At 45.0% G+C, this 18,642-nt stretch overlaps 1 protein-coding gene across 8 annotated transcripts in view; it reads right to left on the minus strand.

Moving 5' to 3' along the window:
- atp2b2 (ATPase plasma membrane Ca2+ transporting 2) overlaps positions 1-18,642 on the minus strand; it is a 165,208-nt gene that overhangs the window by 100,664 nt on the left and 45,902 nt on the right. For all 8 annotated transcript variants that reach the window (XM_071336936.1, XM_071336928.1, XM_071336929.1 and 5 more), the window contains exon 3: positions 2,738-2,938. In XM_071336936.1, coding sequence (XP_071193037.1) covers positions 2,738-2,938 — 201 coding nt within the window. The remainder of the gene's footprint in view (positions 1-2,737; positions 2,939-18,642) is intronic.

Here is an 18,642-nt window from a genome sequence, read left to right on the forward strand (position 1 = left end):
GGCCGACCGGTGGCTACAAAGCCTCTCATTGGCCAATACATAGCATTCCTAGCTCCAACAGTGCAGTGATATCTAATGCCTGTGTTTCTACGACACAGCATTGTGTTCTAATATACAGCAGTGTGTTCTACTATACAGCATTGTGTTCTACTATACAGCATTGTGTTCTACTATACAGCATTGTGTTCTACTATACAGCATTGTGTTCTACTATACAGCATTGTGTTCTACTATACAGCATTGTGTTCTACTATACAGCATTGTGTTCTACTACACAGCATTGTGTTCTACTACACAGCATTGTGTTCTACTGTACAGCATTGTGTTCTACTGTACAGCATTGTGTATAGAGCAACATTCTCTAGGAGATTCATAACTACAGTCACACTGTCTGATGAGGTATTACTACATGTTACTGTCTGATGAGGTATTACTACATGTTACTGTCTGATGAGGTATTAATACATGTTACTGTCTGATGAGGTATCGCTACATGCTACTGTCTGATGAGGTATTAATACATGTTACTGTCTGATGAGGTATTACTACATGTTACTGTCTGATGAGGTATTAATACATGTTACTGTCTGATGAGGTTCACTACATGTTACTGTCTGATGAGGTATTACTACATGTTACTGTCTGATGAGGTTCGCTACATGTTACTGTCTGATGAGGTATCGCTACATGTTACTGTCTGATGAGGTATCGCTACATGTTACTGTCTGATGAGGTATCGCTACATGTTACTGTCTGATGAGGTATTACTACATGTTACTGTCTGATGAGGTTCACTACATGTTACTGTCTGATGAGGTATCGCTACATGTTACTGTCTGATGAGGTATCGCTACATGCTACTGTCTGATGAGGTATCGCTACATGTTACTGTCTGATGAGGTATTACTACATGTTACTGTCTGATGAGGTATCGCTACATGCTACTGTCTGATGAGGTATCACTACATGTTACTGTCTGATGAGGTATTACTACATGTTACTGTCTGATGAGGTTCGCTACATGTTACTGTCTGATGAGGTATCGCTACATGTTACTGTCTGATGAGGTATCGCTACATGCTACTGTCTGATGAGGTATCGCTACATGTTACTGTCTGATGAGGTTTGCTACATGTTACTGTCTGATGAGGTATCGCTACATGTTACTGTCTGATGAGGTTCGCTACATGTTACTGTCTGATGAGGTATTACTACATGTTACTGTCTGATGAGGTATCGCTACATGTTACTGTCTGATGAGGTATCGCTACATGTTACTGTCTGATGAGGTATTACTACATGTTACTGTCTGATGAGGTATTACTACATGTTACTGTCTGATGAGGTATCGCTACATGTTACTGTCTGATGAGGTATCGCTACATGTTACTGTCTGATGAGGTATCGCTACATGTTACTGTCTGATGAGGTATCGCTACATGTTACTGTCTGATGAGGTTCGCTACATGTTACTGTCTGATGAGGTATCGCTACATGGTACCCTATTCCCTCTGGGCCCTGGTCAAATGGTACCCTGTTCCCTCTGGGCCCTGGTCAAATGGTACCCTATTCCCTATGGGCCCTGGTCAAATGGCACCCTATTCCCTATGGGCCCTGGTCAAATGGCACCCTATTCTCTATGGGCCCTGGTCAAATGGTACCCTATTCCCTCTGGGCCCGGGTCAAATGGTACCCTATTCCCTCTGTGCCCTGGTCAAATGGTACCCTATTCTCTATGGGCCCTGGTCAAATGGTACCCTATTCCCTCTGGGCCCTGGTCAAATGGTACCCTATTCCCTCTGGGCCATGGTCAAATAGCACCCTATTCCCTCTGGGCCCTGGTCAAATGGTACCCTATTCCCTCTGGGCCATGGTCAAATAGCACCTTATTCCCTCTGGGCCCTGGTCAAATGGTACCCTATTCCCTCTGGGCCCTGGTCAAATGGTATCCTATTCCCTCTGGGCCATGGTCAAATAGCACCCTATTCCCTATGGGCCCGGGTCAAATGGAACCCTATTCCCTGTGGGATCTGGTCAAATGGCACCCTATTCCCTATGGGCCCTGGTCAAAAGTAGTGCACTACATAGAGAATAGCATGCCATTTGTGACATAGTCTTAATGTTCTGTCCTCCTTTCCTGTAACTCTCTGTTTAAACCACAGTCTTCCTTACAGCCCAGGTAGAGAGTTGATGTATGGCCTTCACCTAGAGGTTACTTCTCTGGTGAAAACTTCATTACACCCCCACCAGATCTCCCTTGGCTCATACCCAGCGACGACCCCCCCCACCAGATCTCCCTTGGCTCATACCCAGCGACGACCCCCCCCACCAGATCTCCCTTGGCTTATACCCAGCGACAACGCCCCCCCCCCCCACCAGATCTCCCTTGGCTCATACCCAGCGACGCCCCCCCCCCCACCAGATCTCCCTTGGCTCATACCCAGCGACGACCCCCCCCCCACCAGATCTCCCTTGGCTCATACCCAGCGACGACCCCCCCCCCCCCCCCAACACCAGATCTCCCTTGGCTCATACCCAGCGACGACGCCCCCCCCCACACCAGATCTCCCTTGGCTCATACCCAGATGTTCCTTGGCTTTCGAGGAGCATGCTTAGGTGTGTGTGTGTGTCTGCCTGCATACTGAATGTGTGTTAATACATGTGTCTGTGTGTGTGTGTGCGTATGTGTGTCTGTGTCTGTGTGTGCGTGTGCGTGCGTCTGCGTGTCAGTACTCACACTCTCCGCTGTCCCCTCCCGGAGGCTGATAGAAGGACAGTCCCAGAGAGATCAAAGCAGCCACCTCCAGTATGATCAGAGTCACGTCCTGCAGGGCCTCCCATACTAACTGGAGAAAGGTCTTTGGCTTCTTCGGAGGTATCAGGTTTTCCCCATACACTTCTTTCCTCTTATCTAGGTCAGTTACATCTCCTGTTAAGCCTGTTTTGGAGAGAGAATTAACAATTTAATTAAATGTAACTATTGTACAAATCACATCTCTCTCTCTCTCATAGAAAAGCTACAAATGATCATACACACATGACAATACACTGTCTGGTCTCCTCCACACACACTGTACTAGAGAACACACACAAACCAGCCATACACTTCTACACACCAACCACCCACACACACCACCCACACACACACACCACCCACACACACACCAACCAACCACACACCAACCACACACACACACACACACACCACCCACCCACCCACCCACCCACCCACCCACCCACCCACCCACCCACCCACACACACACACACACACCCATACACCAACCACCCACACACCAACCACCCATACACACACCAACCAACCACACACCAACCACCCACACACACACACACACACACACCACCCACCCACACACACACCACCCACCCACACACACACACACCACCCACACACACCCACACACCAACCACCCACACACCAACCACCCACACATCAACCACCCACACACCAACCACCCATACACCAACCACACACACACACACCACCCACACACACACCAACCACCCACACACCAACCACCCACACACCAACCACCCACGCACCAACCACCCACGCACCAACCACCCACGCACCAACCACCCACACACCAACCACCCACGCACCAACCACCCATACACCAACCACCCACACACCAACCACCCACACACCAACCACCCACACACCAACCACCCACACACCAACCACCCACACACCAACCACCCACACACCAACCACCCACACACCAACCACCCATGCACCAACCTTGATTTCCAAATTTCTCACAAAGAAGACTTGACAGTTACAACACAAGACTATCCACTGGAATGAGGATACTGGAGCGGTTCAAACTGAGCAGCATCTGGGTAAATGTGATTGGGGTACCCCAACAACGTCTGGTTGTCCTGGACTGTGATAAACAGGATTGGTGGCCCGTGTTTTAGCCTGTCCACCCAGCCAGCTGTGCTCCAATGACGTGTGTCTGTTTGCCAACCAACAACACACGGTTAGTGTTAGCCCAGGCTGGCTGCTTTTAGCACATTGCAGTGATTAACTAACGGTGTTATTATGAGTTATCAGACTGCAGTGATTAACTAACGGTGTTATTATGAGAGTTATTAGACTGCAGTGATTAACTAACAGTGTTATTATGAGAGTTATCAGACTGCAGTGATTAACTAACAGTGTTATTATGAGAGTTATCAGACTGCAGTGATTAACTAACAGTGTTATTATGAGTTATCAGACTGCAGTGATTAACTAACAGTGTTATTATGAGTTATCAGACTGCAGTGATTAACTAACAGTGTTATTATGAGAGTTATCAGACTGCAGTGATTAACTAACGGTGTTATTATGAGAGTTATCAGACTGCAGTGATTAACTAACAGTGTTATTATGAGAGTTATTAGACTGCAGTGATTAACTAACAGTGTTATTATGAGAGTTATTAGACTGCAGTGATTAACTAACAGTGTTATTATGAGTTATCAGACTGCAGTGATTAACTAACAGTGTTATTATGAGTTATCAGACTGCAGTGATTAACTAACAGTGTTATTATGAGAGTTATCAGACTGCAGTGATTAACTAACAGTGTTATTATGAGAGTTATCAGACTGCAGTGATTAACTAACGGTGTTATTATGAGAGTTATCAGACTGCAGTGATTAACTAACAGTGTTATTATGAGAGTTATCAGACTGCAGTGATTAACTAACAGTGTTATTATGAGAGTTATCAGACTGCAGTGATTAACTGGTGGTGTTATTATGAGAGTTATCAGACTGCAGTGATTAACTAACAGTGTTATTATGAGAGTTATCAGACTGCAGTGATTAACTAACAGTGTTATTATGAGAGTTATCAGACTGCAGTGATTAACTAACAGTGTTATTATGAGTTATCAGTCTGCAGTGATTAACTAACAGTGTTATTATGAGAGTTATCAGACTGCAGTGATTAACTAACAGTGTTATTATGAGAGTTATCAGACTGCAGTGATTAACTAACAGTGTTATTATGAGAGTTATCAGACTGCAGTGATTAACTAACAGTGTTATTATGAGAGTTATCAGACTGCAGTGATTAACTAACAGTGTTATTATGAGAGTTATCAGTCTGCAGTGATTAACTAACGGTGTTATTATGAGAGTTATCAGACTGCAGTGATTAACTAACAGTGTTATTATGAGAGTTATCAGACTGCAGTGATTAACTAACAGTGTTATTATGAGAGTTATCAGACTGCAGTGATTAACTAACAGTGTTATTATGAGTTATCAGACTGCAGTGATTAACTAACAGTGTTATTATGAGAGTTATCAGACTGCAGTGATTAACTAACAGTGTTATTATGAGTTATCAGTCTGCAGTGATTAACTAACAGTGTTATTATGAGAGTTATCAGTCTGCAGTGATTAACTAACGGTGTTATTATGAGAGTTATCAGACTGCAGTGATTAACTAACGGTGTTATTATGAGAGTTATCAGACTGCAGTGATTAACTAACAGTGTTATTATGAGAGTTATCAGACTGCAGTGATTAACTAACAGTGTTATTATGAGTTATCAGACTGCAGTGATTAACTAACGGTGTTATTATGAGAGTTATCAGACTGCAGTGATTAACTAACAGTGTTATTATGAGAGTTATTAGACTGCAGTGATTAACTAACGGTGTTATTATGAGAGTTATCAGACTGCAGTGATTAACTAACAGTGTTATTATGAGAGTTATCAGACTGCAGTGATTAACTAACAGTGTTATTATGAGAGTTATCAGACTGCAGTGATTAACTAACAGTGTTATTATGAGAGTTATCAGACTGCAGTGATTAACTAACAGTGTTATTATGAGAGTTATCAGACTGCAGTGATTAACTAACAGTGTTATTATGAGAGTTATCAGACTGCAGTGATTAACTAACAGTGTTATTATGAGAGTTATCAGACTGCAGTGATTAACTAACAGTGTTATTATGAGAGTTATCAGACTGCAGTGATTAACTAACAGTGTTATTATGAGTTATCAGACTGCAGTGATTAACTAACGGTGTTATTATGAGAGTTATCAGACTGCAGTGATTAACTAACGGTGTTATTATGAGAGTTATCAGACTGCAGTGATTAACTAACAGTGTTATTATGAGTTATCAGACTGCAGTGATTAACTAACGGTGTTATTATGAGAGTTATCAGACTGCAGTGATTAACTAACGGTGTTATTATGAGTTATCAGACTGCAGTGATTAACTAACAGTGTTATTATGAGTTATCAGACTGCAGTGATTAACTAACAGTGTTATTATGAGAGTTATCAGTCTGCAGTGATTAACTAACAGTGTTATTATGAGTTATCAGACTGCAGTGATTAACTAACGGTGTTATTATGAGAGTTATTAGACTGCAGTGATTAACTAACAGTGTTATTATGAGAGTTATCAGACTGCAGTGATTAACTAACGGTGTTATTATGAGAGTTATCAGACTGCAGTGAACAACACATTTTGACTGCTCCCCTCCGTCCATCGTCTTTACTAAATAAGACTATATACCACACTGTCAATATCACAAACACAACTGAAGTTCTAACAAGGTTTAGGAGGGCATGTGATTTTTTGAATGGTTTTCCCCCGTTGCCCGTCCTTCTCCAACAATGCTCCGCTCCTTCTCCAGGGCCTGCTCCCCTCCTTCTCCAACAGTAGGGCCTGCTCCGCTCCTTCTCCCAACAGTAGGGCCTGCTCCGCTCCTTCTCCAACAATAGGGCCTGCTCCGCTCCTTCTCCAACAGTAGGGCCTGCTCCCCTCCTTCTCCAACAATAGGGCCTGCTCCCCTCCTTCGCCAACAGTAGGGCCTGCTCCGCTCCTTCTCCAACAGTAGGGCCTGCTCCGCTCCTTCTCCAACAGTAGGGCCTGCTCCGCTCCTTCTCCAACAATAGGGCCTGCTCCGCTCCTTCTCCAACAGTAGTGCCTGCTCTGCTCCTTCTCTAACAGTAGGGCCTGCTCCCCTCCTTCTCCAACAGTAGGGCCTGCTCCGCTCCTTCTCCAACAGTAGGGCCTGCTCCGTCCTTCTCCAACAGTAGGGCCTGCTCCGCTCCTTCTCCAACAGTAGGGCCTGCTCTGCTCCTTCTCCAACAGTAGGGCCTGCTCTGCTCCTTCTCCAACAGTAGGCCCTGCTCCGCTCCTTCTCCAACAGTAGGGCCTGCTCTGCTCCTTCTCCAACAGTAGGGCCTGCTCTGCTCCTTCTCCAACAGTAGGGCCTGCTCTGCTCCTTCTCCAACAGTAGGCCCTGCTCCGCTCCTTCTCCAACAGTAGGGCCTGCTCTGCTCCTTCTCCAACAGTAGGCCCTGCTCTGCTCCTTCTCTAACAGTAGGGCCTGCTCTGCTCCTTCTCCAACAGTAGGGCCTGCTCCGCTCCTTCTCCAACAGTAGGGCCTGCTCCGCTCCTTCTCCAACAGTAGGACCTTCTCTGCTCCTTCTCCAACAGTAGGGCCTTCTCTGCTCCTTCTCCAACAGTAGGGCCTGCTCTGCTCCTTCTCCAACAGTAGGGCCTGCTCCCCTCCTTCTCCAACAGTAGGGCCTGCTCTGCTCCTTCTCCAACAGTAGGGCCTGCTCTGCTCCTTCTCCAACAGTAGGCCCTGCTCCGCTCCTTCTCCAACAGTAGGGCCTGCTCTGCTCCTTCTCCAACAGTAGGCCCTGCTCTGCTCCTTCTCCAACAGTAGGGCCTGCTCCGCTCCTTCTCCAACAGTAGGGCCTTCTCTGCTCCTTCTCCAACAGTAGGGCCTGCTCTGCTCCTTCTCCAACAGTAGGGCCTGCTCCCCTCCTTCTCCAACAGTAGGGCCTGCTCCGCTCCTTCTTCAACAGTAGGGCCTGCTCTGCTCCTTCTCCAACAGTAGGCCCTGCTCCGCTCCTTCTCCAACAGTAGGGCCTGCTCTGCTCCTTCTCCAACAGTAGGGCCTGCTCTGCTCCTTCTCCAACAGTAGGGCCTGCTCTGCTCCTTCTCCAACAGTAGGCCCTGCTCCGCTCCTTCTCCAACAGTAGGGCCTGCTCTGCTCCTTCTCCAACAGTAGGCCCTGCTCTGCTCCTTCTCTAACAGTAGGGCCTGCTCTGCTCCTTCTCCAACAGTAGGGCCTGCTCCGCTCCTTCTCCAACAGTAGGGCCTTCTCTGCTCCTTCTCCAACAGTAGGGCCTGCTCTGCTCCTTCTCCAACAGTAGGGCCTGCTCCCCTCCTTCTCCAACAGTAGGGCCTGCTCCGCTCCTTCTCCAACAGTAGGGCCTGCTCCCCTCCTTCTCCAACAGTAGGGCCTGCTCCGCTCCTTCTCCAACAGTAGGGCCTTCTCTGCTCCTTCTCCAACAGTAGGGCCTTCTCTGCTCCTTCTCCAACAGTAGGGCCTGCTCTGCTCCTTCTCCAACAGTAGGGCCTGCTCCCCTCCTTCTCCAACAGTAGGGCCTGCTCCGCTCCTTCTTCAACAGTAGGGCCTGCTCCGCTCCTTCTCCAACAGTAGGGCCTGCTCTGCTCCTTCTCTGCTCCAACAGGTTTTCATCAAGGATCGGTCTGTACTTTGCTCCGTTCATCTTTCCCTCGATCCTGACTAGTCTCCCAATCCCTGCCCCTGTAAAACATCCCCACAGCATGATACTGCCACCACCATGCTTCACCGTATTGATGGTGTCAGGTTTCCTCCAGACATGATGCTTGGCATTCAGGCCAAAGAGTTCAATCGTGGTTTCATCAGACCAGAGAATCTTGTTTCTCATGGTCTGAGAGTCTTTAGGTGCCTTTCCGCAAAATCCAAGCAGGCGGTCATGTGCCTTTTACTGAGGAGTGGCTTCCGTCTGGCCACTCTACCATAAAGGCCTGATTGCTGGAGTGCTGCAGTGATGGTTGTCCTTCTGTAAGTTTTTCCCATCTCCACATAGGAACTTTGGAGCTCTGTCAGAGTGACCATCGGATTCTGGTCACGTCCTTGACCAAGGCCATTCTCCCCTGATTGCTCAGTTTGGCCGAGCGGCCAGCTCTAGGAAGAGTCTTGGTGGTTCCAAACTTCTTCCATTTAAGAATGATGGAGGCCACTGTGTTCTTGGGGACCTTCAATGTTGCAGACAGTTTTTGGTACCCTTCCCCAGATCTGTGCCTCAACACAATCCTGTCTCTGAGCTCTACGGACAATTCCTTCGACCTCAAGCCTTGGTTTTTGCTCTGACATGCACTGTCAACTGTGGGACCTTATATAGACAGGTGTGTGCCTTTCCAAATCATGTCCAGTCAATTGAATTTACCACAGGTGGACTCCAATCAAGTTGTATAATCATCAAGGATGATCAATGGAAACAGGATGCACCTGAGCTCAATTTCGAGTCTCATAGCAAAGGAAAGGGTATGAATAATTATGTAAATACGTTTTTTTATTTTTAATACATTTTTCAAAAAACAGTTTTTGCTTTGTCATTATGGGGTTTTGTGTGTAGATTGATGAGGATTTTTATTTATTTAATCCATTTTAGAATAAGGCTGTAATGTAACAAAATGTGGAAGAAGTCAAGGGGTCTGAATACTTTCCGAATGCACCGTATGTTATCACCAATTGTGAATTAACAACAGGGCGGGTCATTCTATTGCCGAATGGCTTTCAACATCTGGGAAAATATCTCCATTGGGCAGCAGGTGAGCAAGTGTCAGAGATCTTATGTCGGCAAGGGGAGAAATGTCACCATGGGACAAATTCCTTCACTTCACTCTCATTGGTGAACAAATTGCTTGCAGAGAAAACAAGTCTGGCCGGCACCATGAACAAATTGAGACGGGAGTTCCCTCCCTCTGTGCAAAATAAGACACCTGCACAGCCGTTTTTGAGTAGCCGGCGCTGAAGAATGACAAGACGACAGGAAGACAATAAAGAGAAAACCAGAGACTATTACGCACTACAACCAAACAAAGGTATGTCAAAGTGTGTCAAGCAAAGTGAAAGGAAAATTGCGTCAACTGTTAGGACAAGGGCTAACAGCAAAATGAAATGCAACCGATGCTGTTGAAGATGGACGCCATCTAAGCACGAGTTGACATCATGCTGTTGAAGATGGACGCCATCTAAGCACGAGTTGACATCATGCTGTTGAAGATGGACGCCATCTAAGCACGAGTTGACATCATGCTGTTGAAGATGGACGCCATCTAAGCACGAGTTGACATCATGCTGTTGAAGATGGACGCCATCTAAGCACGAGTTGACATCATGCTGTTGAAGATGGACGCCATCTAGGCACGAGTTGACATCATGCTGTTGAAGATGGACGCCATCTAAGCACGAGTTGACATCATGCTGTTGAAGATGGACGCCATCTAAGCACGAGTTGACATCATGCTGTTGAAGATGGACGCCATCTAAGCACGAGTTGACAACATGCTGTTGAAGATGGACGCCATCTAGGCACGAGTTGACATCATTTACATTTACATTTAAGTCATTTAGCAGACGCTCTTAACCAGAGCGACTTACAAGTTGGTGCATTCACCTTATGATATCCAGTGGAACAACCACTTTACAATAGTGCATCTAACTCTTTTAAGGGGGGGGGTTAGAAGGATTACTTTATCCTATCCTAGGTATTCCTTAAAGAGGTGGTGTTTCAGGTGTTTCCGGAAGGTGGTGATTGACTCCGCTGACCTGGCGTCGTGGGGACAGCCTCATGCTGTGAGGATGTTTTTCAGCAGCAGGGACTGGGAGACTAGTCAGGATCGAGGGAAAGATGAACGGAGAAAACAACGGACAATTTTTTTTGACTGCTGTCATATCGCCACTTTAACTATGATGCCATTATTATTTCTGTGTCGAGTTTCACTATTTATCCAGACCACTTGGCGGTTATAATAATGTTTAAGCTACTGATGTTTTCATCATTGGACCGCACATCTTTTATATCACATGTAGGCATACAGTTGTTGGGGTATTTTTTTTATTTATTTTTTGTCGTTATTAAAAAATAAAGCTTTTACCGTTGTTCCAACACATTGGTTTTCTGTTTCAGAGCTGGAAGAAAGGCACTCCAGTAAGAACATTTCTTCCACACTTGATATTATTTTTTATTTTATAGAGATAGAGAAAGTGATATAGAAAGTGATAGAGAAAGTGATAGAGATAGCGATAGAGAAAGTGATCAGGATAGTGATAGAGAAGACAAGAAAGCAATAAAATGAGAAGCAGCAGAGATAGAGGAGAAGGGGATCAGTGAGGGTCATGTCTGAGGCTGAGAACAGCAAGTGAGAGAGAGAGAGAGACAAAGAGAGAGAGAGTGAGAGTGAATGTGTGAGGGAGAGTGAGAGAGAAGAGAGAGAGAGAGGTGTTAGAACGGTAGAATTCCCACCAGCTCGTGTTCTAAATACTACAGTTATATATAGACTCATTAAGCATTCCGTTTTTAATTGTCTTGCTCTGTGTGAGAAGAGATAGAAGCACATTGATGTCTCAAAACAGACACACACAGGACCACATGAGAACACACACACACCATCACACCACCGGGTGAACACACGTACACACACACATCAACGCACATACCGTGCCACGTGCCGAGAGTCTTCTCTGGTCATAGCAGTGGGGAGCATCACACACACACCACCATACAGCCCAGACAGAACACACACACACACACACACACACACACACACACACACACACACACACACACACACACACACACACACACACACACACACACACACACACACACACACACACACACACACACACACACACACACACACACACACACACACACACACACACACACACACACACACACAGCGAAAGGGTAGAGCTGCTGCTTTCAAGGAGCAGGACTCGAACACGGAAGCTTATAAGAAATCCCGCTGTGCCCTCCGACGAACCAACAAACAGGCAAAGCGTCAATACAGGACTAAGATCAGATAGTACTACACCGGCTCTGATGCTCGTCGGATGTGGCAGGGCCTGCAAACTATTACAAACTACAAAGGGAAGCTGCCCAGTGACACAAGCCTACCAGACGAGCAAATTACAATTGCAAGTAACACTGAAACATGCATGAGAGCATCAGCTGTTCCGGATGACTGTGTGATCCCACTCTCCACAGCCGATGTGAGTAAGACCTTTAAACGGGTCAACATTCAAAAGGCCGCTGGGCCAGACAGATTATCAGGACGTGTACTCCGAGCATGCGCTGACCAAAGGGCAAGTGTCTTCACTAACGTTTTCAACCTCTCCCTGTCTGAGTCTGTAATACCAACATGTTTCAAGCACACCACCATAGTACCTGCGCCCAAGAACACTAAGGTAACCTGCCTAAATGACTACAGACCCGTAGCACTCACGTCTGTAGCCATTCAGTGCTTTGAAAGGCTGGTCATGGCTCACATCAACACCATTATCCCAGAAACCCTAGACCCACTCCAATTCACAAACCACCCCAACAGATCCACAGATGATGCAATCTCTATTGCACTCCACACTGCCCTTTCCCACCTGGACAAAAGGAACACCTATGTGAGAATGCTGTTCATTGACTACAGCTCAGCGTCCAACACCATAGTGCCCTCAAAGCTCAACACTAAGCTAAGGATCCTGGGACTAAACACCTCCCTCTACAACTGGATCCTGGACTTCCTGACGGGCCACCCCCAGGTGGTAAGGGTAGGTAACAACACATCCGCCACGCTGATCTTCAACACAGGGGCCTCTCAGGGGTGCGTGCTCAGTTCCCTCCTGTACTCTTTGTTCACTCATGACTCCATGGCCAGACACGACTCCAACACCATCATTAAGTTTGCTGACGACACAACAGTGGTAGGCCAGAACACAGACAACGATGAGACATCTTATAGGGAGGTCAGAGACCTGACCGTGTGCCAGGACAACAACCTCTCCCTCAACGTGATCAAGACAAAGGAGATGATTATGAACTACAGCAAAAGGAGGAACGAGCACGTCCCCATCCTCATCGACGGGGCTGTAGTGGAGCAGGTTGAGAGCTTCAAGTTCCTTGGTGTCCACATCACCAACAAACTAACATGGTCCAAACACACCAAGACAGTCATGAAGAGGGCACGACAAAACCTATTCCCCCTCAGGAGACTGAAAAGGTTTGGCATGGGTCCTCAGATCCTCAAAAGGTTCTACAGCTGCACCATCGAGAGCATCCTGATGGGTTGCATCACTGCCTGCTATGGCAACTGCTCGGACTCCGACCGCAAGGCACTACAGAGGGTAGTGCGAATGGCTCAGTACCTCACTGGGGCCAAGCTTCCTGCCATCCAGGACCTCTATACCAGGCGGTGTCAAAGAAAGGCCCTAAAAATTGTCAAAGACTCCAGCCACCCTAGTCAGACTGTTCTCTCTGCTACCACACGGCAAGCGGTACCGGAGCACTAAGTCTAAATCCAAAAGGCTTCTACCCCCAAGCCATAAGACTCCTGAACAGTTAATCAAATGGCTACCCAGACTATTTGCATTGCGCTACTCTCTGTTTATTATCTATGTATAGTCACTTTACCTCGACCTACATGTACATATTACCTCAATTACCTCGACACCGGTGCCCCTCCACATTGACTCTGTACCGGTTCACCCTGTATATAGCCTCCACATTGACTCTGTACCGGTACCCCCTGTATATAGCCTCCACATTGACTCTGTACTGGTACACCCTGTATATAGCCTCCACATTGACTCTGTACCGGTACCCCCTGTATATAGCCTCCACATTGACTCTGTACTGGTACCCCCTGTATATAGCCTCCACATTGACTCTCTACCGGTACCCCCTGTATATAGCCTCCACATTGACTCTGTACCGTAACACCCTGTATATAGCCTCCACATTGACTCCGTACCGGTACCCCCTGTATATAGCCTCCACATTGACTCTGTACCAGTACCCCCTGTATATAGCCTCCACATTGACTCTGTACCGGTACCCCCTGTATATAGCCTCCACATTGACTCTGTACCGGTAGCCCCTGTATATAGCCTCCACATTGACTCTGTACCGGTACCCCCTGTATATAGCCTCCACATTGACTCTGTACCCCCTGTATATAGCCCCACTATTGTTATTTACTGCTGCTCTTTAATAATTTGTTATTCTTATCTCTTTCTTTTTTTCTTTTTTTTCTTAAAACTGCATTGTTGGTTAGAGCCTGTAAGTAAGCATTTCACTGTAAGGTCTACACCTGTTGTATTCGGCACACGTGACAAATAAACTTTGATTTGGATTCAGAAATCAAATGTTTAATGTTTGGTGCTTCTGTCCCCAACCAAGGAGGACCTACAGCAGCACCTAGATCTTCTGCACAGATTCTGCCAGACCTGGACCCTGACAGTAAATCTCAGTAAGACAAAAATAGAAAATCCAGAAAAGGTCCAGTAGCCAAGACAAATAAATACAAAATTCTATCTAGACACCGTTGCCTTAGAGCACACAAAGAATTATAAAAAATAATCTGTAAAATGTATATAGGTTCAGAAATGTTGTGAAATAGCACAGTTACAAATAGAAATCAAACTGGATGGACATCAGAAATAGAGGAAGGACGAAAAACAAACTAAATATAACTACTGTAAAATAGATTGTGTCTGTAAAATGTGTATAAGATGTATATACTAAATGTATAAACTGAAGGTAGAAGCAGAAGTGTTTATTAGTTTACTCCAATTGGGGGATCGGTGGTTTGCAGGGAATAATAATAATAATAAAGGTATATTCTTTAAAAAGTATGTATGTCTATATAGGTATGTGTATGTATATATGTATGTCTGTATGTCTATATAGGTATGTGTGTATATATGTGTGTATGTATGCATACGTGTATGTATATGGATATATATATTTACCCCCAAAATATATGGGGGATTGGAAATTAAAAAATGTTAAATAAATCCAATGATTATACCTACATCGATCTAAGAGACACGGAAAGAAGGGACTTCTACGACCACATCAGAAGGAACATAAAACTCAACATCCCAATTAGGATCTGGCTACAAATACTTCAATCAGTTATTGCCCTTTATGGTTGTGAGGTCTGGGGTCCGCTCACCAACTAAATCATTCATAAAATGGGACAAACACCCAACTGAGAAACGGCATGCAGAATTTTGCAAAAAAAAATACTTTGTGTGCAATGCAAAACCCCGAACATGCAGAGCAGAATTAGGAAAATCAAGAAAATAGCTGTTAAATCCTACAACCACCTAAAAGAAAGTGATGGCCACACATTACACAACAAATCCCTCACGTAGAGAGAGAGATGAATCTGGAGAAGAGTCCCCTCAGCCAGCTGGTTCTGGGGCTCTGTTCACAAACACAAACAGACCCCTCAGAGCCCCAGGACAGAAACACATTTAGACCCAACCCAATTATGAGAAAGCAAAAAGCTAAATATTTGACACACTGGAAAGAATCAACCAAAAAAACAGAGCAAACTAGAATACTATTTGGCCTTAAACAGAGAATACACAGTGGCAGAATACCTGACCACTGTGACTGAACCAAAATTAATTGAGAAAGGCCGCAGTAGGCAGACCTGTTTCTCGAGAGAAGACAGGCTATGCACCCACTGTCCACAAAACGAGGTGGAAACTGAGCTACACTTCCTAACCTGCCAAATGTATGACACCTTTAGAGATACATTTTTTTTCCCTGCAGACCCACAAATTATTTGAAAACAAATCAAACATTGATAAACTCCCATATCTGTTAGGTGAAATACCGCAGTGTGCAAATCACAGCAGCAATATTTTGTGGCCCGTTGCCATGACAAAAAGGGCAACCAGAGGAACACAAACAACATTGTAAATATTTAGCTGTTTATTTATCTTCTACTACAACTATTTGCACATCGCTAAAACACAGTACATACTGTAACTGATTAAATAAAACACATGAAATGTCTATCATTGTCAAATGTTTGTGAGTGCAATGTTTACTGTTAATTTCTAACACGTTTCCCATGCCAATAAAGCCTTGATGAATTGAAGAGAGACAGAGGAGAGAGAGAGAGAGGGAGAGATAGAGAGAGAGAAAGAGAGAGAGAGAGAGAGAGAGAGAGAAAAGAGAGAGAGAGCAAGAGAGAGAGAGAGAGAAAAGAGAGAGAGCAAGAGAGAGAAGGAGAGAGAGAGAGAAGAGATAGAGAGAGAGAGAGAGAGAGAGAGAAAAGAGAGAGAGAGAAAGAGAGAGAGAGAGAAAGAGAAAGAGAGAGAAAAGAGAGAGAGCAAGAGAGAGAAAAGGAGAGAGAGAGGGGAGAGAAAAGAGAGAGAGAGAGGAGAGAAAAGAGAGAGAGAGAGCGAGACAGAGAGCGAGCCAGAGAGCGAGCCAGAGAGCGAGCCAGAGAGCGAGCCAGAGAGAGAGAGAGAGAGAGAGAGAGAGAGAGAGAGAGAGAGAGACAGAGAGAGAGAGAGAGAGAGAGACAGAGAGAGAGAGAGAGAGAGAGAGAGAGAGAGAGAGGTCTGTATGTTTCAGGGTGTCTGAGTGTCTGATAGACCTAGAATAGAGTCAGAATCGACCAGCGCTCAGATACAAACCAAGAAAGATAATGCTTTCAGTGTGTATCTAATATAGGGATTAGGGTTCCATTTGGTACTCAGCCACTGATTCTTCTCATTACGGTGGGTAGTACACCAGGACACCAGTACAGTACACTCATAATGACAAGTCACTGATGAGGAAGTGGAGCCTCATTTAGAGCAGGTTGGCTAGTTAAAACAGGTCTGACAAATCACTCACACACCTAACCCAGTCGTGATCCTTAAAAAAACTCGTCAGCATTCCCAGAGGACGGAGAATGTGAGAGTGAGCATGAACCATATCGCATATTTTAGTAGTTTTGTCTTTTTCTCTTTCCCAGTGGCTAAAAATAGATTACCATGGCAACGCTATACAGTAGGTTACATCACGATCCCTATGGTTGGATGGAAACACTGGTGATCTCCCAGGAATATTCCCTGTGTTCTAGAACCATGCAGCTAGATAACTCTTTCCAGGTACACCAGAACCATGACTCTAGAACACATGCAGAGAGAGAGAACTCTAGAACAATACAGTGATGGAACTCTAGACCCATACAGAAATAGAACTCTAGAACAATACAGTGATGGAACTCTACAACACATGCAGAGATAGAACTCTGAAACCATACAGAGATAGAACTCTAGAACCATACAATGATGGAACTTGAGAACACAAGCAGAGATAGAACTCTGAAACCATTCAGAGATAGAACTCTAGAACCATACAGAGATAGAACTCTAGAATCATTCAGAGATAGAACGCTAGAACCGTTCAGAGATAGAACTCTAGAACCATTCAGAGATAGAACTCTAGCATCATTCAGAGATAGAACTATAGAACCATACAGAGATAGAACTCTAGCACCATACAGAGATAGAACTCTAGCACCATACAGAGATAGAACTATAGAACCATACAGAGATAGAACTCTAGCACCATACAGAGATGGAACTCTAGAACCATACAGAGATAAAACTCTAGAACCATATAGAGAAGGAACTCTAGAACCATACAGAGAAGGAACTCTAGAACCATACAGAGATAAAAATCTAGAACCATACAGAGATAGAACTCTAGAACCATACAGCGATAGAACTCTAGAACCATACAGAGAAGGAACTCCAGAACCATACAGAGAAGGAACTCTAGAACCATACAGAGATAGAACTCTAGAACCATACAGAGAAGGAACTCCAGAACCATACAGAGAAGGAACTCTAGAACCATACAGAGATAGAACTCTAGAACCATATAGAGAAGGAACTCTAGAACCATACAGAGATAAAAATCTAGAACCATACAGAGAAGGAACTCTAGAACCATACAGAGATAGAACTCTAGAACCATACAGAGATAGAACTCTAGAACCATACAGCGATAGAACTCTAGAACCATACAGAGATGGAACTCTAGAACCATACAGAGATAGAACTCTAGAACCATATAGAGAAGGAACTCTAGAACCATACAGAGAAGGAACTCTAGAACCATACAGAGATAAAAATCTAGAACCATACAGAGATAGAACTCTAGAACCATATAGAGAAGGAACTCTAGAACCATACAGAGAAGGAACTCTAGAACCATACAGAGATACAAATCTAGAACCATACAGAGATAGAACTCTAGAACCATACAGCGATAGAACTCTAGAACCATACAGAGATGGAACTCTAGAACCATACAGAGATAGAACTCTAGAACCATATAGAGAAGGAACTCTAGAACCATACAGAGAAGGAACTCTAGAACCATACAGAGATAAAAATCTAGAACCATACAGAGATAGAACTCTAGAACCATATAGAGAAGGAACTCTAGAACCATACAGAGAAGGAACTCTAGAACCATATAGAGAAGGAACTCTAGAACCATACAGAGATAGAACTCTAGAACCATACAGCGATAGAACTCTAGAACCATACAGAGAAGGAACTCCAGAACCATACAGAGAAGGAACTCTAGAACCATACAGAGAAGGAACTCTAGAACCATACAGAGAAGGAACTCCAGAACCATACAGAGAAGGAACTCTAGAACCATACAGAGATAGAACTCTAGAACCATACAGAGAAGGAACTCTAGAACCATACAGAGAAGGAACT

Source organism: Salvelinus alpinus, chromosome 12 (genome assembly GCF_045679555.1).
Source record: "Salvelinus alpinus chromosome 12, SLU_Salpinus.1, whole genome shotgun sequence".
Taxonomy (NCBI): domain Eukaryota; kingdom Metazoa; phylum Chordata; class Actinopteri; order Salmoniformes; family Salmonidae; genus Salvelinus; species Salvelinus alpinus.